A 24,644-nucleotide genomic window follows, 5' to 3' on the forward strand; every position below is an offset into this window, starting at 1 on the left:
TGGAAAGGCTGGTCAGCCTAAATCGTTTTAACACAATAGGAAAATACAGTACATCATCAATGTAATTGCGCCATTCTTTAATCATAAGAATATCTTATGTTAACTAGTCATCTCCTCTGTCTTTCTGCCCTCTCCCATGCACCTCAGCTTTTTGTCAAAGGCCCATTAGCTGAGAGGAAACGCGTTAGCCTGTTGATTTGAACGTGCTTCATTGGCTCATATAACACACATATAGCACGCGCACGCACACACACACACACACACACACACACACACACACACACACACACACACACACACACACACACACACACACACACACACACACACACACACACACACACACACACACACACACACACACACACACACACACACAATAGCCAACATGTTTTTCTGCTGTGAATGCCAAAGGGTTTACACAATCCTCTTCATTCCTGGTTTCACTTAATCCTTGGACACAGCCTTCATTTTCCAACCCAGTTTCAGGCCTGCCAGTTTCCAAGCACCAATGGAGCTTTTGGGGAGCAAGAACCCTGGAGGTAAAGGAAGAGTGAGTATGGGACCAGTTGCGGTCTGATAATAAGGTGGATAAGGAAGTGCTATGTGGACAGTTTGTTAAGAGGTAATTGGTGAATGCAATACCAAGGTGATATTGAGCTTCAGTTAGGATTTTACTTGCATTTGTTTTTACAATGTTGTTTGTTAATGTGCCTCTGAGTGTGTGAGTGTGCGTGCACATGACTGACCACTTAGATCTGAAAACCAAAATAAATAGCAGATATAGCTAGAACTTTTCAAAACATTTTATTTTAAAGAAAAGTGTAAAAGTGAAAAAGACAGGCACAATCTCATTCAAATAGTTCCGATAGTTATCATTATTATCATAAAAATTAATATAATTATTATTGTTTTTACTACTAGTAAACCCTCTCTTCCCTGAAAAATAAAAAAAAACAGCACCATGAATTGAGAACTGTAAACAAGTGCATTGACAAAAAGGAGTCATTTCCATATCTTCAATTTATTGCATTGAGACGGAAAAACAATCAAGTTTCAAAAATAATATCCCCATCCCATTCACTTTCCCCCAAAATGAATATAAAATTAAGGCCACTTTCAAAATGTAGTTCCCTGTCCAGCAGGACATTTAATGACAATGTACACAAACACATTCTATACATGGAGAACAACAATAACAATAGTAATAGACATAATAATAATGACAACATCCTGGATAATAATAATCATTAAAACACTGTATGACATAAAGGAATATTAATGACACAGACAAATTGCTCAGCTTTCAAATTAGTGTTATATATGCTTCAAAGGGGCACTGTAGGTGTATAATTTGGCATTTCTTATGTTCAATACTGGCTCTCTGAAATATCGAGATATCAAATTGTGGTAAGGATGGACTGGGCGCACGCATTGACTGCAGCACTTTTTGTGTTTCATTGAGTGTTTAGTGAATAGACTTATCTGATATATACCCCCTCTCTTTAGACAGTTCATAGTTCATGGGATAGAACTGAGATATAGGAGACAACGCTTAATGGGTAAAAGGCTTTGACAGAATCTAGCGTCATGTACTATCATGGAGCAGAACATCCACATGACATGAAATGATGCTGATTGTATTCTTTAACACAGTCGACACTAAATATGGGCAGATGGAGGCACTGGACATAGTCATGTTCAAAGCTGAAATTCGCAAGGACACAAACACTGACGACACCCACAAAAAAAAAAGGACATTTAAAAAGGCTAAACAAACAGCGAAGAGCTGGAGTCAACAACCACAGAGAGAACGAGAGAGAATGGAGGGAAGAGAAGAGGGGACAGAAATGGAAGAATAGAGTGGGAGTGGAAGAGAAAAAGGAATCTCCTCCATGTTTAAGTTGGTAGTGGTAGGAATATTTTAGCTATAGCTAACAAGTATATCTTGGCTCTGGCTAACCCTCATTCAAGGTCCACAGACTTCTCTTTTTATCTCCACTAGAATTACTCTCTATTTGCTCTCTTCTCTCCCCTACAGCCCCTCTCAACTCATCAACCTCCTCTCTCTCCTCCCTTTCTCTCCTCTCCCTCTCCTCCCCTCTACACTTTGTCCAGTAGGGAGCGTTGGCAGTACAGGAGACGGCGTGGGGTGCCATATCTGCGGAAGAACAGCAGTGCCCCCAGAGTGAGGATCACACACACCAACAGCATGAGGGGAACCACCACTGCCACGGCACCCGCCCCTCCGCCAGATCCTCCTTCCTCCTCCACCTCGATGATGATTACTTCTGTCTCATCTCTATCCTCCTCTCTGTCTTCCCGGTCATGTCCTCCACCCCCCCTTCCTCCGTCGGTCTTGGGGTCCTCCTCTGGACAGCCCATCCAGTCTTTAAGAGCAGACTTGGGGAATCCAGGCTCAACACGAAGCTTCTGGTTGTTGAACTTCCAGTACTTATTGGCTTTGTAGAAGTAGGTGTGTCCTGAGAGCCAAAAACAGAGGGGAGATAAAGATGTAAAATAAGAAATACAAAGTTGGGATAACTTTATCCATTGAGAAAACACACACACACAAAAAACATTTGTTTTCTTTAGATTAGGACATTAAAAAAGACTCACACTGCACGCTTGCATGCACCCATGCACACACACAAAAACACACAGGACGGTTACCTTGGTCTCTGCTCATGAAGCCAGCTTTAATATTGTCTGGGACGCCCTGCCACACATTGATTGGTTTGGGGTATTCAGGGTCCACAGAGCGTGAGTCCTCATTGTAACGATAGTACCTAACATGGGGAGAGACAGACATGTTTCAGTTTAACATGAGTGCATCTGCATATCTCCAAACCTCTGGTCTGTGCTGACACACACCTACAAGTCTTTTGTTCCTCCAAAGATGTGGCTGCTCAGCTGACGTGGTCTGAGTTATGAGATGTAAGCTTGGTGGGCCAGTGAAAGACAAAGCCTCCCGGAGACATAATTATGTTCTGGTTTCTTTTAGCTAAGCCTCTTAATTAACTGAGTTCAGCAGGATAACCAATGTGCAATGAATAGTATAATTGTAGCATTTCTGTGTTTCTCATTGCTGGTTTTGACTTCTTTAACTCAAATGTCAGCGACCTCTTACGAGCAAAAGTGGCAATACTTATTTGGGGAATTAGCAAGCATCTTTTGGCCGAATAGCAATTAGAGAAGTAACTGCATAATTGATCCAGAATTTCTTGCTTGAATTATCACTCCTTTGCATGGATCACCATTGCCTTATCTACTGGATATATATGTGAGATGTGTGTGTGTGTGTGTATGATGTAAGGTTGCCTGTAAAGATCTTCTTTTTTTATGATTAAAGTGAAAACCTGGGATTGACAGAGAAATACGATGTCCCATTTCAGTCAGTCAACTTCAGTACAACATACTATGGGGAGTCGCATGCTCGCGACTTCGGTTGAAGGATCCACAATCACACCTGACAATGAAATCCATGCCTCGCTGGAAGCCCCGCCTTGGTCAGATGATAAGGTTGAGGCTCGGATTCATTCCCCCAATTATTTCGCTCTTCCCCTCAGTGTGAACAGGAGCAATTCACGCTACTAAAACAAACAATGGGAAAATGAAAACTTGGTATCCAGCGCATTGTTCATAGAACTGTGCCGCAGGGCGCCTATACGTTTGGAGGTGAAGTGGGCGTGTTCACCCCTGCAGCAGAAGTCATGAAGGTTCGGTGGGAAGCACCACCTACCCCTTTTTCTGGATTTCATCAAAGAATTGGCAACAACCTAGTCCAACCCGCATTCAGCTAAGCTGATGCTGCATGCGTGTGCCCCCTTCATGGATCGGGAAGGGCTGGAGGGGACGTGCTGGTGCACACGCCTCAGGTGGATGGCAAGCTAGCTGGCTAACCTATCCCCATTGACTAACTAGGGCGTGGCTAATGCAAATCCTACGCTCCCTAACAAGCACTGTAGCTTTTCGGCTGCTCAGCTGGAGAAGGTGTATAGGACAGAGGGGGTGGCTGCCCGTTCACTGTTGTCTATTACTATGCTGCAGGTCTACCAGGCCGAGATGCTGGAGGAGGCGGGGCATGGCTTTGGCACCAGGTGAGCCCCACGCAGAGCTCCTGGATGATATCCGTGTCACGGTCTACTTCATTCTGCACGTGTCCCGGAGCACTGTTCAAGAGCCCGGGAAGAGAATGGGAGCTACTGTGGAGGCACAGTGTCATCTTTGGCTGACGTTCTCGCAGGTGCCGGAGAGGGACAGACAGATGTACCTCAATGAGCTGATTTCTCCTACAGGGTTGTTCGGTTCGGACCTAGAGGATATGCAGGCCCGGTTCGAGGCCAAAAAGAAGCAGGAAGAGGCGTTGCACGTTTTTCTCCCTTGGAGGTTCATTCGGGATGCCGGAGGGGGAACCTTCCGGAAGGCTGGCAGGCGGAGCTCCTTCAGCTAAGCAGGCTGTGCCGGGGGCCGAGCCCAGCACCAGGTCAGACCGTTCTGGTTCCCAGGCGCAATGCCAGTCTGCCTGACACAAGCGTCACCCCACTTCCAGAGGCAAGGTAAGAGATGGTCCTGCTGGAAGGTGACAGCCCCCATGCACCTAGCTTGGGGATGGCACGAGATCGGGTCCTCACTTACCAGCCTCCCCAAAAACCTGTGGTCACAACAGTACCACTAAGTGGCACTGCCAATTTGGGTACGTCACGGATGGACAAAGCCTCGAACCCAGAGTGGACCGGGCTTCAGGCAAATGTTTGCACCTAAACACATTTTTTCAACGCCATTGTTTTTGGGTATCAAGGGTGTTGTGTATTCCAAATGTGAGTTCAATAAAACAGGTCCCTCCACATTCATACACAAGGTTGTCAAGAGTGGTGGAGAAAAATTATCCAAGTCCATGAGGCCTCAGATGACGCTTTTATGGGAGACTCGCTGCCTCCTCTGACTAATGGCGCTCATGCGCAGTGTCGCCCTGGGTAATGCGAACAATGATGTCGGGGTACAGGCTATAACTCATTGTACGCCCCCCACATGATTGTAGATTCTTCAACCAAATTTGCAAGAGTGCGACTACCCATAGTATGTTATAGCTCGTTTCCCTCCTTCAGGGAACAATAGTTAATGTCATAATGTTACGTTTTCAACATTCTTTGGTTTAGTGTATACATTTCAACTCCACTCAGTCATGTCATGTTGATGTATTCAAACACACAGAGACATTCAGATGTAAAGAGACTTACTTGTTTCCCCTGAAGAAGTATGTCTTGCCGGTGGGGGTGTAGAAGAGGGCGGCATCTATTTTGTCTTTGGGTAGACCACTGCCCATCTCCTTTAGAGACTTGGGATAACCATCCTCCAGAATAGATTCCTTGAAAACCCAGTGCCTGTCTCCTACACAGAGAGAGAGATAGAATCTGAATGAGTGGTTTGCCTCAGTAAGAATTACAATGTCTTCTATATGTCTATATATCTTCTTCATGGATACTCTTACTGACAGATGTGGCTGCTTCACGTGATGTATTGTTGTCTCTACCTTCTTGCCTTTGTGCTGTTGTCTGTGCTCAAAAAATGTTTGTACCATGCTTTGTGATTCTACCATGCTGTGCTGCTGCCATGTTGTGTTGCTACCGTGCTCTTGTCATGTAGTGTTGCTATCATGCTGTGTTGTCATGTGTCGCTGCCATGGTATTTTGATGCCTTTAGGTCTCTCTTTATGTAGTGTTGTGGTGTCTCTCCTCTCATGATGTGGGTTTTGTACAATATGTATAGATGTTTTAAATCCCAGCCCCCGTCCCCGCAGGAGGCCTTTTGCCTTTTGGTAGGCTGTCATTGTAAATAAGAATTTGTTCTTAACTGACGTGCCTAGTTAAATAAATGTTCAAATAAAGGTCTATAGAATAGTATTATGCAGGGGTGGTAATAGAGTAAAGAGTAAGGACATATTTACCCTTGAAAAATACAAAGTTCCCATCATCCCTTTCATAAGCAGCATTGATGTTTGATGGCAGGCCTCTCCAGAAATGGCCTATTGGCATTGGGTATCCGTCCAGAACTGCGTTGTTACGGACTCTCCAGAACCACTTATCCTAGAGGAGAGAGAGACATGGATAATACCTGTACTATTTTCTGCATTGTAGAATAATAGTGAGACATCAAAACTATGAAATAACACATATGGAATCATGTAGTAACCAAAAAAAGTGTTAAACAAATCTAAATATATTTTATATTCTTCAAAGATGCCACCATTTGCCTTGATGAAAGCTTTGCACACTCTTGGCATTCTCTCAACTAGCTTCACCTGGAATGCTTTTCCAACAGTCTTGAAGGAGTTCCCACATATGCTGAGCACTTGTTGACTGCTTTTCTTTCACTCTGGGTTCCCACTCATCCCAAACCATCTCAATTGGGTTGAGGTCGGGTGATTGTGGAGGCCATGTCATCTGATGCGGCACTCCATCTCTCTACTTCTTGGTCAAATAGCCCTTACACAGCCTGAATGTGTGTTGGGTCATTGACCTGTCGAAAAACGAATGATAGTCCCACTAAACGCGAACTAGATGGGATGGCGTATCGCTGCAGAATTCTGTGGTAGACATGCTGGTTAAGTGTGCCTTGAATTCTAAATAAATCACAGACAGAGTCACCAGCAAAGCACCCCCACACCATCACACCTCCTCCTCCATGCTTAACGGTGGGAACCACACATGCAAAGATCATCCGTTCACCTACTCTGCATCTCACAAAGATACAGTGGTTGGAACCAAAAATCTCAAATTTGAACTCTTCAGACCAAAGGACAGATTTCCACTGGTCTAATGTCCATTGCTTGTGTTTCTTGGCCCAAGCAAGTCTCGTGTTCTTATTGGTGACCTTTAGTAGTGGTTTCTTTGCAGCAAATCGACCATGAAAGCCTGATTCATGCAGTCCCCTCTGAACAGTTGATGTTGAGATGTGTCTATTACTTGAACTCTGTGAAGCATTTATTTGGGCTACAATTTCTGAGGCTGGTAACTCTAATGAACTTATCCCGTGCGGCAGAGGTAACTCTGGGTCTTAATTTCTTGTGGCAGTTCTCATAAGAGCCAGATTCATCATAGCGCTTGATGGTTTTTGCGACTGCACTTGAAGAAACTTTGAGTTCTTGAAATGTTCTGCATTGACTGACCTTCATGTCTTAAAGTAATGATGGACTGTCGTTTCTCTTTGCTTATTTGAGCTGTTCTTGTCATAATATGGACTTGGTCTTTTAACAAATTGGACTATCTTCTGTATACCACCCCTACCTTGTCACAACACAACTGATTGGCTCAAACGCATTCAGAAGGAAAGAAATTCCACAAATTCAATTTTAACAAGTCACATCAGTTAATTGAAATGCATTCCAGTTGACTACCTCATGACGCTGGTTGAGAGAATGTCAAGAATGTGCAAAGCTGCAAAGGCAAAGGGTGGCTATTTGAAGAATCTCAAATATAAAATATATGAAGATTTGTTAAACACTTTTTTGGTTACTACATGATGTTATTTCATAGTTTTGATGTCTTTACTATTATTATACAATGTATAAAATATAAAAAATCTAGAAAAACCCTGGAATGAGTAGGTGTGTCCAAACTTTTGACTGGTACTGTATATTTAGGCAATAAGGCCAGAGGGGGTGTGGTATATGAACAATATACCACAGCTAAGGGTTGCCTGGACCCAGCCCGTAGCCATGGTATATTGGCCATGTACCATAAACCTCCGAGGTGCCTTATTGTAATTATAAACTGCTTACCAACGTAATTAGAACAGTAAAAATAAATGTTTTGTCATACCCGTGGTATACAGTCTGATATACCCCGGCTGTCAGCCAATCATCATTCAGGGCTCGAACCGCCCAGTTTATAAATATACATACAATGACAAAGCTCATTTCAGCTATACATATCTGTAAATGAAGTACCTTGAAGACAAATATTTCTCCTCGGAGGATGGCGATGGTGTCAAAGTGTCCCTCACAGATGTCAGGGCCAAAGCGAGGGTTGTATGGGGTGTGAGTGGGTTTGGGTGGGTGGTGAGGGGAGCGTGGGCTAGGTGGGGGAGGGCGGGGGCCACCACCTGATCTACCCCCTGCACGGTAGAGGGAGAGAGTAATACATGTAATCCTCTACTACTATCAATACCTAGGCCCTTCATTTTTTTTTCGTGATCTGACTCAAATGAACTTTGCGCCCTAGTTATAGCCTAGATACAGTATAACAACCAACAGTAATTATAATGAATTTTCTCTTAGCCTGAGCTCACCATAGATTTGCTGTATTCCCCTGAGGTCATCTTCAGGCAGCTGGAAGTTCTCTGTCTCCATCCACTGGTAGAATGGAGCCATGATGGCAGAGGGGTCGTTGGAGTGCTCCAGACCCAGGGCATGACCCAACTCATGTACCGACACCAGGAACACGTCATTACCTAAGACCAACAGAACTATGTCATCACCGTCACATTCAATTGCCCCATTAAATTCAAGCTTGTTATAACAATGGTATGTGTGCATGTATAGCAAAAGCACTATTCAAATTGAACTGGCTGGGAACTTCTAAAGCATTGAGAAGATATCCCTGTGGTAAATAGCAGGCCTCTATCTCACCATCAAAACGAAAAGAAAAAAAACTGTATATTATGCACTTTCCCCACACAAACACGCCCTGGGGATAAGTTCAAAACACACACGTCGGGGCTTGCTGATGATGTGTTTTTGTGGCCTGCCGCTCACAACCGCCCAGGGAGCATGGCAACTCCCAACAGATTGAATCTGACATACCGCCAGTGAATTTCCCATCACAACATTCCTCTCCCTCTTCCAAACACTCGAGGTCACTCACCTGACAGATCACTGTTGCCGACCGTCCAAGGCTCTGCAGAGTCAAAGTGTGTGTCTCCCCCTATGCCGTTACCGGGGAAGTAGGCATGTGCCAAGAAACCCCCCTCGCCGTCAAAGGGACTGGAGTCGCCATGGAAACCCTCACCGAAGAAGAGCATGATGTCGGCAAAGTCCTCCACCTTGTCCCGTATGTGACTGTAGGGGATCTCCCGGAAGCGTAGAGGGGTCACACTCTCCCACACCTTGAAGGCTTTCCTGATAGCGTCATGGGTCTCATACTCCCCCACCTTAGGGGTGTAGTTCTGTATACTAAGAGGGAGAGAGGGAGCCTCGTTAGAGAGAGAAGAGCACAGTTTGTGACAGAAAAATATAGAAATGAAGTGAGTAAAGAGAAGAGACGGGGAAAACAGTGATTCATTTTACCACATAATAAATCACTGGGAAATTTCAGAAAATCTGGCTAAGATTAGTATGACTTTACATGACTTCACCATATGCGTTGTGGCTGTTCTTTTCATTGTTACCCTACAGTTGGACGGATAACTGACCAGAAGGTGAGATCAGTTGGAGGGATAACTTACCAGAAGATGAGATCAGTTGGAGGGATAACTTACCAGAAGGTGAGATCAGTTGGAGGGATAACTTACCAGAAGGTGAGATCAGTTGGAGGGATAACTTACCAGAAGGTGAGATCAGTTGGAGGGATAACTTACCAGAAGGTGAGATCAGTCTTATCCCATTTCAGGCCCTGGATAGCGTAGCGCTTCTTTCTCAGGTTACTCTTCAGCTCAGTCCCGAACTTGTCTGGAACTCCACAGCGTGGCCGCTTCATTGCCCTGGCAAACACAAGTCAGGGACTAGTCACACAAACCGGCATTTGTTTACAATAACCCTGAATCGGTGATTTCACACAATTGCTTTTAACGGCCAAGTTATAAGCTCCTGGTCCTACAAACAGGGTAGTATGGTCCTGAACTTGCAACAGTTGTTTAGCATGAGAGGCACTCACTCTACAGTTTTGGGGTCAATGGAGCCGGTGATGGTCAGGCCGTAGAACCTCTGCATGGCTGCGATGGCCGTGGTGATGGAGTGAGGGGAACGGGCAGCGTGTGTCCGCAGGTCACCTGGGGGCAGGTAGCCATACTGCTGCAGCCACACCTAAAACATGGAACAGGAAGAGGGTGTAATGTTAAAACGTCCTGAATGGTTGAAGAATGAATACACCACAGATAAGTCAGAAATACTGTATCCGGGCCTCCCGGGTGGCGCAGTGGTTAAGGGCGCTGTACTGCAGCGCCAGCTGTGCCACCAGAGAGCCTGAGTTCGCGACCGGGAGGTCCGTGGGACGACGCTCAATTGGCACCCCCACAACATGATGCTGCCACCCCCATGTTTCACGGTTGGGATGGTGTTCTTCAGCTTGTCAGCTTCCCCTTTTTTCCTCCAAACATAAAGATTGTCATTATGGCCAAACAGTTCTATTTTTGTTTCATCAGACCAGAGGACATTTCTCCAAAAAGTACAATCTTTGTCCACATGTGCAGTTGCAAACCATAGCCTGGGTTTTTTCTGGCGGTTTTGGAGCAGTGGCTTCTTCCTTGCTGAGCAGCCTTTCAGGTTATGCCGATATAGGACTTGTTTTACTGTGGATATAGATACTTTTGAACCTGTTTCCTCCAGCATCTTCACAAGGTCTTTTGCTGTTGTTCTGGGATTGATTTGCACTTCTCGCACCAAAGTACGTTCATCTCTAGGAGACAGAACACCTCTCCTTCCTGAGCGATATGATGGCTGCGTGGTCCCATGGTGTTTATTCTTGCATATTATTGTTTGTACAGATGAACGTGGTACCTTCAGGCATTTGGAAATTGCTCCCAAGGTTGAACCAGACTTGTGGAGGTCTATCATTTTTGTTCTGAGTACTTGGCTGATTTCCTTTGATTTTCCCATAATGTCGGGGAAAGAGGCACTGAGTTTGAAGTTAGGCCTTCAAATACATCCACAGGTACACCTCCAATAGACTCCAATGATGTCAGTCCTTGACAATCTTTTTGGCCTTCCTGTGACATCGGGTGGTGTAGGTGTCCTGGAGGGCAGGTAGTTTGACCCCGGTGATATGTTGTGCAGACCTCACTACCCTCTGGAGAGCCTTACGGTTGTGGGCGGATCAGGCGGTGATACAGCCCGACAGGATGCTCTCGATTGTGCATCGGTAAAAGTTTGTGAGTGTTTTTGGTGACAAGCCAAATTTCTTCAGCTTCCTGAGGTTGAAGCGCTGTTGCACCTTCTTCACCACGCTGTCTGTTTGGGTGGACCATTTCAGCTTGTCCGTGATGTGTATGCCAAGGAACTTAAAACTTTCCACCTTCTCCACTACTGTCCCGTCGATAGGGAGGTGCTCCCTCTGCTGTTTACCGAAGTCCACGATTATCTCCTTTTGTTTTTGTTGTTTCATGCACAAAGTAGATGTCCTAACCGACTTGCCAAAACTTCAGTTTGTTAACAAGAAATTTGTGGAGTGGTTGTTAAACGAGTTTTAATGACTCAAACCTAAGTGTATGTAAACTTCCGACTTCAACTGAATCTTCCAATTTATGTTTTCATATGTTTTGGCTTGCGTGAGAAGCACAAGGTCCACAGACAGGCGATGGCCCTTCCAATGAGTAACTATAAAAATATTCAAACATAAACAGTACTCTTCAGTGGCTGTGTCCAGATGGATGAAACCAAGGCCAATTTGACTGAAGCTGACACACTGAAACCAAACCAGGACAAAATGGCACCATACAAAGACAGCTCAGATTTCACTCAAGCCCTTGTAGGGAAAAGCCCAAATCTTGGTAGACATAACTTAACAGTGAAACTAAAAACATTCTGTAGGTAAAATTTGAACCTACATCACTATAGATCTAGACTGGCCTCTTTTTTCCAGGCTTCTCCTTGTGAAGTGTCTGGGGCTACACTAGAGAAGGGGTCGGATGATTACAGTATATATTTGACCTTGCATTTCCCTGGAAGCTCATCAAACTCTGGTGCCTCCCTCTCTTTCAGATCCAGTGGCTGGGTTCCAAACCTCTCTCATACATTCTCAGCTCTGCCCTTTCTACCCCCCCCCCCCTCCAAAAAAAAAACAGGAGTTGGAAATAACATTGTGGCTAATGTGAGGTAGGTAAACCCGAGACCCACCTATCTGATATTCTCTTCTGAACACACCCTGACTTGAACCTTGTCAATAAGCTAGGAATAAGTGAGCACACACCCAGGAAGTGTTTTTAACAACTTTAAAATATGGATTGTTTGGCTGCATGTTTGACCTGCAACTATTCAGCTCTTTTGTTGCCTCAACAGTGTCAGTGTATTGTGAAACAGCACAGTCAGTCAGTCAGTCATTTTACTGAGAACTTCTCTGTGATCCCATACAAACCAAAGTCAAAACCCCTCCCCCCATTCCCGTCTCTCTGTCGTCTTCTCTCCACACTCCTCCTCCCACTCTTTTATCTTACGGAAAACCCAGAGGCCTGAGGTTAAATAATTGTGAACAACCACACCCAGTGCACAGTCAGTACATCGTTAGTGTACAGTTACTGCCTGGTAGGTTATTGTACATGTTCCAGGAACATAATGAATATATGAACAAAAAAACTACACTTTTAATGAACTAGTAATTATGTCATTTCAGCATTTTCTTTGTATCAAAATGTACTCCAGTTATATGTCTGCAGTTTCATTATACTGTGTGTGTGGGTGGAGGAAACTCAGTGTATTACAGTATAGTAAATCCGTATGAAGGAGTGAGGGGGAGAGAGGTCAATGAGCATCATGAAAGAGAGGGGGGTGGCGAAGTGTGTAATTAATGGGTTATGATGGTTTAAATATAATGGAGGTGGGAGGACATGTCTGGAGGAAGAGTTTGTTTCAGGACAAGTTTCAGTTCTATGCATGGTATAAGGCCACAAGCAGCTCTTTCTCAGGCCACTATACCTTTTGTTCGTCTTTCATCTGGGTCTTCCATAGTGTATGTCGTTAGGCTGCATTTAAAATGGATGTACGTGCAAAAGAGCCATTCAGTAACACTGAACACTTCTTTCAACCATAAGCCTAGTGAGTCCCACTCCTCCCATATATGGTCCCATTGGTGGGTCCATAAAAAAAAAACGTCTTTCAAGTGTTTTTCACTACTTCTGACTGTAGCAGTTTTGATCACCGAAGCCTAAAGAGTGGGCAGTTATAGTGGTCCCTTTATTTACTTTAGTTGAGTGAGTCAGACCTAGTATGTAGACTTTTACACAAACAAAGTAACAAACTAATAGGCCTACACATTTTAGAGGTAAGGATGTTCCCTGGCCTTGAAAATGAGAGTTCGAAGGATGTGTGTGCGTGCGTGTGCGTGCGTGTGCGTGCGTGTGCGTGCGTGTGCGTGTGCGTGTGCGTGCGTGTGCGTGCACTCGCGCCCCTGCATAGAAATAGAGAAAGATGACTGAATTACATTTGAAAGGAGAAGAAAAAACTAAGTCAGTTGCTCCGTTTGCTCTGTGCCAATGGAAATAAAACTCTGGTCGACAGTGAAGGCGCTTTACAGGGAATATATCTCAGTGCTCCAGATCACTGATCAACTTAGTGTGCCTCAACACACAAACGGAACAGCTGATCATGAGAAAGAAGGCTCATAGCCTCATAGATAAATACACAATATACTGGCACAATGATCTGGCCCATACAAGACACTTGGTTTAGGAGCGACTGAACACACTATTACAAATCAGAACACACACACACACACACATCATCATCAGAGTCATTAATCATAAATGTGTGTGTCTGGGTGGTGTTGCAACATTACATTATTAAGCCTACCTGACCTCTGACTATTCTCTACCTAAGTGTGTATGGAATTGCCATCGGCTGTCTAAGCAAACAGTCCTCTAGCCAGCCAACGTCAACAAGATTGAGCAACAGATGAAGTCAGAAATGAAATCTGAAAAACATCCCAATGACGCCAAAGTCCTTTCAGGATTAGCCAATCTTTTTGCATCTCTGTACTTCGTCAAAACAGAGAATGCTCTGCTCAAAAGCAAAAACAAGAAAATGGAGGAGATGGTCAAAGTTGAATCTCCTTCATTATCGTATCATTACCAACAATTGGGTCCAGAGTTTTTTTTAATGAATAGATGACTTGACCTATCATAAGGTTATAACTAAGATCCTGAGTATTTCCTGTTCAGGTCATATGGTCAGGAAACTTTCCTGGTCCCTGGGATGTAGGCTGGTGGCCATGTTTGTACCCAGCAGTCCTGCTTGCGGAAGTGTACTATGCATTTGTGACCTATGATTAAACATCCTGTCCCACTGGGTATAGCCTAATTGCACCATTCATAAACCTAAACTGTTGTGTTCCCAAATTGCATTATCACAATTACTTATTTTCTCTTCCTTCTTGTGGGTATGACCTCCTTCCCTCTAATTATCTCTCTCCTTCCTGTTGCATTCCGTCATTTCCCACTCATTCACATTTCCATCAGACTGGTTCCCTCTTTATACTGGCTGACCCTCCGCCTTCCTCCACCTTCCTGTGTCATTCGCTTTGTGTATTGTCAGGCTGCAGGCGTATTGCCACAGTGAGACCAATACAAGGTGTTGTCAAGCAAAGAGGAAATCCTCTGCCCACTTTCTCGCTTTCCCCGAGGCCACAATATGTGACACACCTACCTTCCATGCTCTGTCTGGCACTATGGTCTTTAAACAGCTAATTGGCTATTACACAGACCTGCAGATCTTGATTTACTGTTATTTTAGGGTATTATCTCTCTCTCAATACTAGTGAGCGTACTGGTGCAAAGATTATGGCCAAATGTCACTCAAATTACCAGAAGTATTATATTTGGTTTGTTGGTGAGTTACCCCAAATGTAGAACAGAAACAGTGAAAAGCTGTCAATTGGAACTGCGTTGTTAGACTATAGCGTTCCAAAAGTCTGATGGCACTGGCGCACAAATAACATATGGCCCATATCCGTGGACATCTTAGGTCATACCGGTAGGCTATACACCAGACTAGCTCAATTGCCAATTTCTCAGCCTCTGTGTATCACAGAAACACTTTAAATTAATAACACACACATGTTTATAATAAAGTCGCTATGGGTGAAATTTATTTAAAAAAATATCTGTCCAAACATACAAAAACGTCTATTTTGAAACATACATTTTGACTATAAATGTGTGGCCAGCTCTAGGGTGAGTCTTGGTGGTTCCAAACTTCTTCTATTTAAGAATGATGGAGACCACTGTGTTCTTGGGGACCTTCAATGCTGCCGAAATGTTTTGGTACCCGTCATCACATCTGTGCCTCGACACAATCCGGTCTCAGAGCTCTATGGACAATTCCTTCGACCTCATGGCTTGGTTTTGGCTCTGACATGCACTGTCAACTGTGGGACCTTATAGACAGGTGTGTGCCTTTCCAAATCATGTCCAATCATTTGAATTTACCACAGGTGGACTCCAATCAAGTTGTAGAAACATCTCAAAGATGATCAATGGAAACAGGATGCTAAATTTCGAGTTTCATGGCAAAGAGTCTGAATACTTAGGTAAATAAGGTATTTCTGGGTTTTTTAAATAAAAAATCTTTAAAAAAAAACAGTTTTTTATTTTGTCATTATGGGGATTGTGTGTAGATTGATGAGGATTTTTATTTTATTGAATCTATTTTAGAATAAGGGTGTAACGTTACAAAATGTGGAAAAAGGAAGGGGTCTGAATACTTTACGAACGCACTATAGGCAGTCAACGTTGACTGGCTCTGTTACAGGCCAGTTAAGTTCTTCCACACCAATCTCGACAAACCATTTCTGTATGGACCTCACTTTTTTCACGGGGGAAATGTCGTACTGAAAAATGAAAGGGCCTTCCCCAAACTGTTGCCACAAAGTTGGAAGCACAGAATCATATAGAATGTCATTGTATGCTGTAGCGGTAAGATTTCCCTTCACTGGAAATAAGGGACTTAGCCCTGTTGGAATCGGCTAATAGCCCGAACCATGAAAAACAGCCCCAGACCAATATTCCTCCTCCACCAAACTTTACAGTTGGCACTATGCATTCGGGTAGGTAGTGTTTTACTGGCATCCACCAAACCCATATTGATCCGTTGTACTGCCGGTTGGTGAAGTGTGATTCATCACTCCAGAGAACCCGTTTCCACTGCTCCAGAGTCAAATGTCGGTGAGCTTTACACCACTCCAGCTGACGCTTGGCATTGTGCATGGTGATTCATGAAGCCCCCGACGAACAGTTCTTGTGCTGACATTGATTCCAGAAGCAGTTTGGAACTTGGTATTGAATGTTGCAACCAAGGACAGACGATTTTTACACGCCACGTGCTTCAAGCACTTGGCAGTCCCGTTCTGTGAGCTTGTGTGGCCTACCACTTCGCGGCTGAGACGTTGTTGCTTCTAGACTTTTCCACTTCACATTAAGAGCACTTGCAGCTCTAGTAGGCCAGAAATTTTAAGATCTGACTTGTTGGAAAGGTGGCATCCTATGGCAGTGCCACATTGAAAGTCACTGAGCTCTTCAGTAAAGCCATTCAGTTTTGTGACAAAGTAGGCGTGGTATACAGATGATAGCACTATTTAGTAAAAGACCAAGTCCATATTATGGCAAGAACAACTCAAATAAGCAAAGAGAAACGACAGTCCATGGTTACTTTAAGACATGAAGGTCAGTCAATGCAGAACATTTCAAGAACTTTCAAAGTATCTTCAAGTGCAGTCGCAAAAACATCAAATGCTGTGATGAAACTGGCTCATATGAGGACCGCCAAAGGAAAGGAAGACCCAGAGTTACCTCTGCTGCAGAGGATAAGTTCATTAGAGTTACCAGCTTCAGAAATTGCAGCCCAAATAAATGCTTCACAGAGTTCAAGTAACAGACACATCTCAACATTAATTGTTCAGAGGAGACTGTGTGAATCAGGCCTTCATGGTCGAATTGCTGCAAAGAAACCACTACTAAAGGACACCAATAAGAAGAAGAGACTTGCTTGGGCCAAGAAATATGAGCAATGGACATTAGACCAGTGGAAATCTGTCCTTTGGTCTGAAGAGTCCAAATTTGAGATTTTTGGTTCCAACCACCGTGTCTTTGGTGAACAGATGATCTCTGCATGTGTGGTTCCCACCACGAAGCATGGAGGAGGAGGTGTGATAGTGTGGGTGTGCTTTGCTGGCGACACTGTCTGTGATTTATTTAGAATTCAAGGCACACTTAACCAGCATGGCTACCACAGCATTCTGCAGCGACACGCCATCCCATCTGGTATGTGCTTAGTGGGACTATCATTTGCTTTTCAACAGGACAATGACCCACATCACACCGCCAGGCTTTGTAAGGGCTATTTGACCAAGAAGGAGAGTGATGGAGTGCTGCATCAGATGACATGGCATCCACAATCACCCGATCTCAAACCAATTGAGATGGTTTGGGATGAGTTGGACCGCAGAGTGAAGGAAAATCAGCCAACATGTGCTCAGCATATGTGGGAACTCCTTCAAGGCTGTTGGAAAAACATTCATCATGAAGCTGGTTGAGAGAATGCCAAGAGTGTGCAAAGCTGTCATCAAGGCAAATGGTGGCCACTTTGAAGAGTCTAAAATTACTACTACATGATTCCATGTGTTATTTCATAGTTTTGATGTCTTCGCTATTATTCTACAATGTAGAAAATAGTAAAAATTATGAAAAATCCTTGAATGAGTAGGTGTGTCCAAACTTTTGACTGGTACTGTATAGTGTATATGCTTATTTTGCGGAATGTAAACCATTTGACTGTTACAAAAATAAGTGTTAATGGACGACAGACTGTCTCTTTGCAATCATTAACAATTTGGCACTTTAAAGCTTTGCACTTTTAAGGTTAACAGTAGGGCCTATTGCTTTATATCAGGTAAGAGCATCACAATGCATAGTTTCAGAGGATATTGCCCCTCTAACTATTAAAAAATGGATTGCAGTGTTCAAATGGGCAGCAGGTAGCTCATCGATTAGAGCGTTGTGCTAGTAATCTGAAAGGTTGCAAGTTCAATTCCGGGAGGTGAAAAATATGTTGATGTGCCCTTGAGCAAGGCACATAACCCCAATCGCTCCAGGGTAACCGTTAACTCTGATGAATCTGGCAATAAGCCAACAATCCCTGTTATTTCTCTTCGAGTGACCTCCCAAGAGTTGTGTGCAGCGCCTTGCACGCTCAGGTCCCATGCCAGCATGAGCAACAGCAGTCGGGCATTCCCTCTATCCGGAGTGCCATTCCTCGACCATGACACCCGCAAAGTAAAGAAAGGCCCGGATAGTAAAAGCCCGGTTTAAAAATATATATAATTGTTTAAAGAGCCATTTTCATTGATGAAAGCTGCGCATTCTTTACTTGCTTCTAAAGTAAAAAACGGATTTATCTGTCTAAATGGCAAACTCGTTGACTGACATGATTGTTACGTGGAGTGGAACAGGGAAACCCAAAAGCAGACTCAGACAAGAAGACAGGAATGAAATAACGAAGCTATTTATTGAAACACAGGGGGAAGATGGAGTGCAGGCCAGGGGAAGCTCGGGCGGGTTGCAGGAAACCAGGTACGGAGGCTGAGGCTGGAGTGAGAGTGGGGGAGTCAAGAGCGGAGTAGCAGGATGAGGAGACGTGGGACTGGAGACAGGGACCAGAGTCAGAGCGGGCAAAACTGTAGCGGAGAGGAAAAAAACCGTGTCAGGCAAGGAAAACAGGATCTAAATAGTAACAAACGGCTAGAAACGTAGACTGACTGAGCAGAGATTACGATCTGGCAGTGTGGAAGTGGCAGGACTTAGTATTTGTAGAGGTCTTAATTATGGAACAGGTTGCAGCTGGTGGGGATCTGCTCTGACTGCAGCACACCTGTCTCCGCCCACACAATCACACACACAGAGAGAGATAGGGAGAGTGGGAGAGCACTGGGGGAGTTGCGGCGGGTCAAGAAGACACAGGATGAGCAGTAGAGGGTGTGGCAGGAGCAGATGTAACAATTATCAGCGCTTCAGTTCCCTCTAAGAGACCTAACAGCCTACTTTCTGCTAAATTGACAGTCTAATCTAGGTCAGGGAGGGGCAACTTTGATGGAGGTGGGGGCCACAAAAAATCTAAACTCATCATGAGGGACTGCAGTGACTTACGGGTCTGCATACCCACATCCATAACCCCACACGCAGTCTGAGTCGGCCCTAGCCTTTTTTGGGGCCCTAAACTAAATTTAGTTCTGGTTTAGGTATGTTAATCCCCGTTTCTTTCCTTTTGCATCCGTTTAAGAAACGTTTTTCAACAGAATCGGCACAATGAATACACCCCTGTTCACATACGGTTCACTTTCATAGCAGCCACATTCAAACAGCTTGTTGTATGTGTAATTCCTTCTAGCATATCTATGCGCTCTCCTTCTCTCACTTTTCCCCTTTGCTTGTGGACTTCATTGCACAACACATCAGCTGTCTGTGACAACTCAAAAAAGCATTTCCAAGCCAACCCTTCATATATAATGTACACTAAGCGCTACACACAGCCTACATTGTTGTCATCTCATAGTCAACATATTTACTAGAACTAACGTGTTAGTAAACCCACTACAATCATGCAGTACAGTGTAGTCAGCAACAAGCAGTTCAGCAGTTACACCGGTGGGCCCCGGTGGCAGTACATTTATAAAACCAAAAGCTTACCTTGCCTTGGAAGAGTTCCAGTGTTGAATAGCCATAGTCAGCTAGCTAACATAGCATCCCTCTCTATTTGAGCCAGGTGTTTGAGTAGGCGAAACTAGCTAGCTTCATTCGATGCTAGCTAAGTAACTGACAGTGAGAAAAATATACACTACGAAATATAGATAGCTCTCTCTCTCTCCTGCTTCTCCAGAAATGTTGGAATAAATTAATTTATTCAGAACTGTTCAATTATTGTCTTTCTCTCTCTTTGAGTCAGCTACTCACCACATTTTATACACTTCAGTGCTAGCTAGCAGTAGCTTATGCTTTCAGTACTAGATTCATTCTCTGACCCTTTGATTTGGTGGACAACATATCAGTTCATGCTGCAAAATCTCTAATAGGTTGGAGGACATCCTCCGGACGTTGTCATAATTACTGTGTAAGTCTATGGAAGGGGGTGAGAACCATGAGCCTCCTAGGCTTTGTATTGAAGTCAACGTACCCAGAGGAGGACAGAAGCTAGCTGTCTTCCGACTACACCATGGTGCTACCCTACAGAGTGCTGCTGAGGCTACTAGACCTTCATTGCAAAACAATGTTTTAATCAATGTTTTAATCAAAACAGTGTTTTAATCAATTATTTGGTGACGTGAATATATATTTAGTATAGTTTTATATAAAAGCACTGGCCGCTAGACATATTTACCATTCTGAAACGTTTCAGCTGACATGGGCTAATTGAGTGACTGTCATTGACTGATATAACAAGAGAAAAACAGCTGATGCACAATCACATTTCAAAATTGCACCTTGTGTATTCTACTATTCCCGACTGAGTTTCAGTTATTTTTATTTGGAAAAAGTCAATTTCCCATCCCTGGTGTAGATAAATTATTCTTTCCATTTGCACAGCTGGAAATGCAATTCAGGCCCCTTACAGTATGCTCAGATTACAGTTCAGGCCCCTTACAGTATGCTCAGATTACAGTTCAGGCCCCTTACAGTATGCTCAGATTACAGTTCAGGCCCCTTACAGTATGCTCAGATTACAGTTCAGGCGCCAGCAGTAAGATTAAAAACATCAAAAGGACATTTGACATCTACAGTGATGTTGTCAGAGCTTCTTGTGACATGATTTAGCTGACTGTTTTCATAAATGTTAGATGTCTGTTAGTAGGAGTATGGGGTGCGTTGGGGTTTAACATGATGGTGAATTCCTGTAGTCGAAACAAAGGAACTTCATATCTCTCTGGCTAGGGATACTGACTGCTGGTGAGTCCTCCTCCACTGCTGACCATCAGACTATCATCTCTTCAGACACAGCCCTTCTCTCTGTAAAACTCCCTTCCCCCAGTTCAACCCTAACTCAGGACAGATGTCAACAATTATATTTCCGCATGCCTTTGAAGTTGGGTCCTACCCGCAACTCTAAATCCCCTATCCTTTCAGAAAGTGCCTCTGTACCTGACCACAATACAGAGACCATGGTATTTCTCCCCATTTGCCTTCTTCTCTTTTTCTTTTCTTTTGCCTCCTCAGCATTTCTAAATGTTGTCATGTGAGCCATCCTCATTGTGGTCTGTGTCCTTTAGCTGAGGTCAGATCCATCCCACATCCCCCCGGTTCTACTGACAGTCTGACATCCCAGACCTGGGAAATTATTTCCTTGCTTTTTGGGGTACAACTTTTTAACCCTAAAAGCGCCAACAAGGGTACATTTCTGAACCCATGAGGTCAGAAATGTAACAAATTCAAAAACTCGTTACCAACCAAAAACCACAATTTACCATGATTTCTGTGTTAATATGGAGGAATTCAAAATGATCTATTGTGTATACTAGTGGTGTGTGGCTAAGCTGGCTAAGATGAACATGTGAACTCAATTGAAATACGTTGTGATAAAAGCACCAGATTTGGCACAAAGGTCGATGTATGTACCCCGAAAAGATATAGGCATGGAGCCACCCCAGATTTGGCCCCTGGGGAACATGGCAGCCACTATATATCAAAAATAACTCTTAAATGTAAATACGTTCCAATGTCTCTATATCAAGTGGAGAGTCTGATGTTTCAGATGCAGTTGGAACTGAGTTGATAGACTATAGCGTCCCAAAAGTCTGATGGCATATCGCTCATATAGGTTTGACATCTTAGGGTCATACCATTAGGCTATAAAAGTGAAATAATTACAAATATTTAAAAAATATCAGATTAGCTCCATTTCCAATTTCTCAGCTCTGGGTATGACAGAAACACAACACTTTAAATGAATAATACACAAATGTTTATACAAATTGGCTATGGGTGAAATTGATCAAAATATCTGTTCAAAACGTCTATTTTTAATCATCAATTTGGACTATAAATGTGTAAACAGTTTAAAATATATGCTTATTTTGCGGAATTTAAACCATTTACTTAATCAAATGAAAAGTCTTACTGCTTGACAGACCGTGTCTCTCTCTGCAATCATGACCAATTTGGCTCTTTTAAGATAAGAATAAGTTATTTGCGCTTTTGAGGTTAACAGTAGGGCCCATTGCTATATATCAGGTTAAAAACATCACGATGCATATATATTTTTTTTTACATAGTTATTGCCAAGTGGTTAGCCTAGCGTTGTGCCTGTAATCTGAAATGGGTACGGGTTCGATTCCGGGAGCCGACACGGTGTAAAATATGTCGCTGTGCCCTTGAGCAAGGCACATAACCCCAATCGCTCCAGGGTAGCCGTTAACTCTGAGGAATCTGGCAACAAACTATCAATCACTGTTATTTACTTTTGAGTGACCTCCCAAGAGCAGGCTATGACTCACTCACCTCTGGTTTTTGATACTGTGGCGCCGCTCCTTGCACGCTCAGGTCCAATGCCAACACGAGCAACAGCAATTGGGCATATGCCTCTACACGGAGTGCCATTCCTCGACCACGACACCGGCAAAAACGACCAAATAGGTTCTGTTTTCCCTGTATCACTTTTCCTTGATTCTTGAAGTAGCTACACCGGTTGGAAGAACGCTTCCAAATTCAAAATTATGGATCAAAAATATAATTGTTTAAACAGCAATTTGCGTTGATGAAAGCCGGACATTCTTTACTTGTTCTAAAATCAAAACCAGATGTATTTGTAAACATAAACTGAGGAGTAACTTGATTAAAGAGCTGCGAGAGGTTGCATCAATAATTTGGCAACGTTTTAACAGCTCACATTCCACAATAATTATAAACGACAAACTTGTTTCTCTTTTTCGCCGTCTCAGCGTTTTAGGCCTAGATATTTATTTGCAGCTTCTCCTAAATGTTTCTTGTGTCGGGATGTTTTGATTCTTCTTTCTTCACCCCCTCTCTCTCTGCCACACAGCAACTGCTAGTTTGACAGTCCCGCGAGGCCTTTGCTAGAAAATAGTAAAACCTCCCCCTTCAACATTGGCCCTTCCCTTCTGCTTTTGCATGAAGGGGCATGGTCAACTTTTTAGCTCATGACCTTGGCAGAGATGTATGGCTGTCTTCTGCTAGGGAAAATGGTGCTCAGTCAGCCTCTGTAAGCCTACCTCTGAATAATCACATGATAAAGGAGTTATTACGAGTTAATAAGCATATCACCAACACTGTCTACAGTCACACATCAGGTCATTCCATAAAAGTATCAATACATGAGATAAATGTTTATGTATTTCAAGTATTATGCAAATAGGTATATCAATGAATACGACTCACATTCTTTCTGAAATGTTAGTCGGTAGCATGGTCTGGGGAGAGAAGATCGTTGCTCCCAGATAAATGACACAGTTCTCATCAGGCAGTCATACGCAATGGTAGGTAGTATGGGCCGTTGATATTTGTTAAGGAATGAGGGTAGAGGGACCACCTCAGCCTCACCCTCATTGGGGTCGAAACAACCAGATGCATCCGGGTTTCAGGAGAAATGGAAAGAGAGCCTGCAACAAGAGTTCCGCTTTTGGGACGTTAAAAATATTGTATACTTATTAGCTAGTAGTTCTGAAAGTAGCATTCACAAGTCCAAAGTGGTCCCCGAAAATTGAAAACTACGTCACATATGTTCAGATGTGTGCACCACATCATTGCTCTCTCTCTCTCTCTCTCTCTCTCTCTCTCTCTCTCTCTCTCTCTCTCTCTCTCTCTCTCTCTCTCTCTCTCTCTCTCTCTCTCTCTCTCTCTCTGCTCTGTGCGGCATTTTGCTTGCTGTTACTCAAATGGCGAGGGGCTGTACCTCCTTGACTGGAACAAGAATTGTGTGGGAGGAAAATGTAGGGGAAATGGCGCTGTACAGATTCCAATAAACAGTCACTTTCATTCAAACTAGGAATTTCATAGCTAATTGAGGTAAAAACAGAAATGCCCATAGATTATGCATGTATGAACTACATATTGACACATCCAGCCCAAAGCAAGAGGTTTAAAAAATACTTACTAGTTGCCAAAGTTCCAGAGCATGTCTGTAGCCGTTTACACTTGTACCCATATACGGCTTGATAATCATAGATTTGGGCACTAACAAGCACCTAAATTGGAAGTGGCTGTTCAGTAATATGCTATACATGATGTCAGAGCTCTGGATGTTCTGCACTTGAGCTTTGCTCATGTCCTCCGTCCCTCCAGCTAATTGGGCAACTTTTGCTAAATGTTTGTTGTCTGAGTGAGGGAAATGCTGTAAAATTAAGAGAACTATGTGTTTTGAAAGATGATATGTTTAGGATTATAATAAATACCGCTTTGATGTCATACGAGCAAGCCAAACAGCTGTGAGTCCAAATGTGCACTTCCCCATTTCCATATCCTAAAACTGATGTCACATACCGTGTCAACGTTCATGATCACTATGTTTGATGTACAATTCCAAGATGACATTGTGTCATACCCTGGGTTGTTCTGAACTAAATGAGCCTGTGTTTGTTGATTGAAAAGAACATTCGCAGCAGCAGACGCTCTTGACTCCTTTCTATGCGCACCACATTTTTATAACTTAGCTAGTCATGTAGAAATAGAATAGAACAAGCTTTCAAATCATGTCCACCTTTACAATGGCTGTTTTTGGATTG

General features: G+C 43.5%; 1 protein-coding gene across 1 annotated transcript; it reads right to left on the reverse strand.

Annotated features, from left to right (window-relative positions):
• Positions 1–791: 791 nt before the first annotated feature.
• On the reverse strand, positions 792–22,976 carry LOC109871780 (matrix metalloproteinase-14). The gene is made up of 10 exons (XM_031806863.1): positions 22,405–22,976; positions 9,873–10,021; positions 9,577–9,699; positions 8,865–9,172; positions 8,290–8,451; positions 7,949–8,115; positions 5,948–6,086; positions 5,241–5,391; positions 2,674–2,789; positions 792–2,483 (listed from the first exon to the last, which is right to left on the reverse strand). Exons 1-10 carry the CDS (start codon positions 22,501–22,503, stop codon positions 2,104–2,106), a joined length of 1,794 nt encoding a protein of 597 aa, XP_031662723.1. The 5' UTR covers positions 22,504–22,976; the 3' UTR covers positions 792–2,103.
• Positions 22,977–24,644: the final 1,668 nt, after the last annotated feature.

Source organism: Oncorhynchus kisutch, linkage group LG27 (assembly GCF_002021735.2).
Source record: "Oncorhynchus kisutch isolate 150728-3 linkage group LG27, Okis_V2, whole genome shotgun sequence".
NCBI classification, from domain to species: Eukaryota; Metazoa; Chordata; class Actinopteri; order Salmoniformes; family Salmonidae; genus Oncorhynchus; species Oncorhynchus kisutch.

Excerpts from the sequence above, each read along its gene's own strand:
- LOC109871780 (XM_031806863.1), bottom strand. The coding sequence starts at position 22,503 with ATGGCACTCCGTGTAGAGGCATATGCCCAATTGCTGTTGCTCGTGTTG. Across the intron at positions 9,173-9,576 it reads AAGACTGATCTCACCTTCTG|TATACAGAACTACACCCCTA; the intron begins GTAAGTTATCCC and ends TCTCCCTCTTAG. Across the intron at positions 2,790-5,240 it reads TACTTCTTCAGGGGAAACAA|GTACTATCGTTACAATGAGG; the intron begins GTAAGTCTCTTT and ends TCCCCATGTTAG.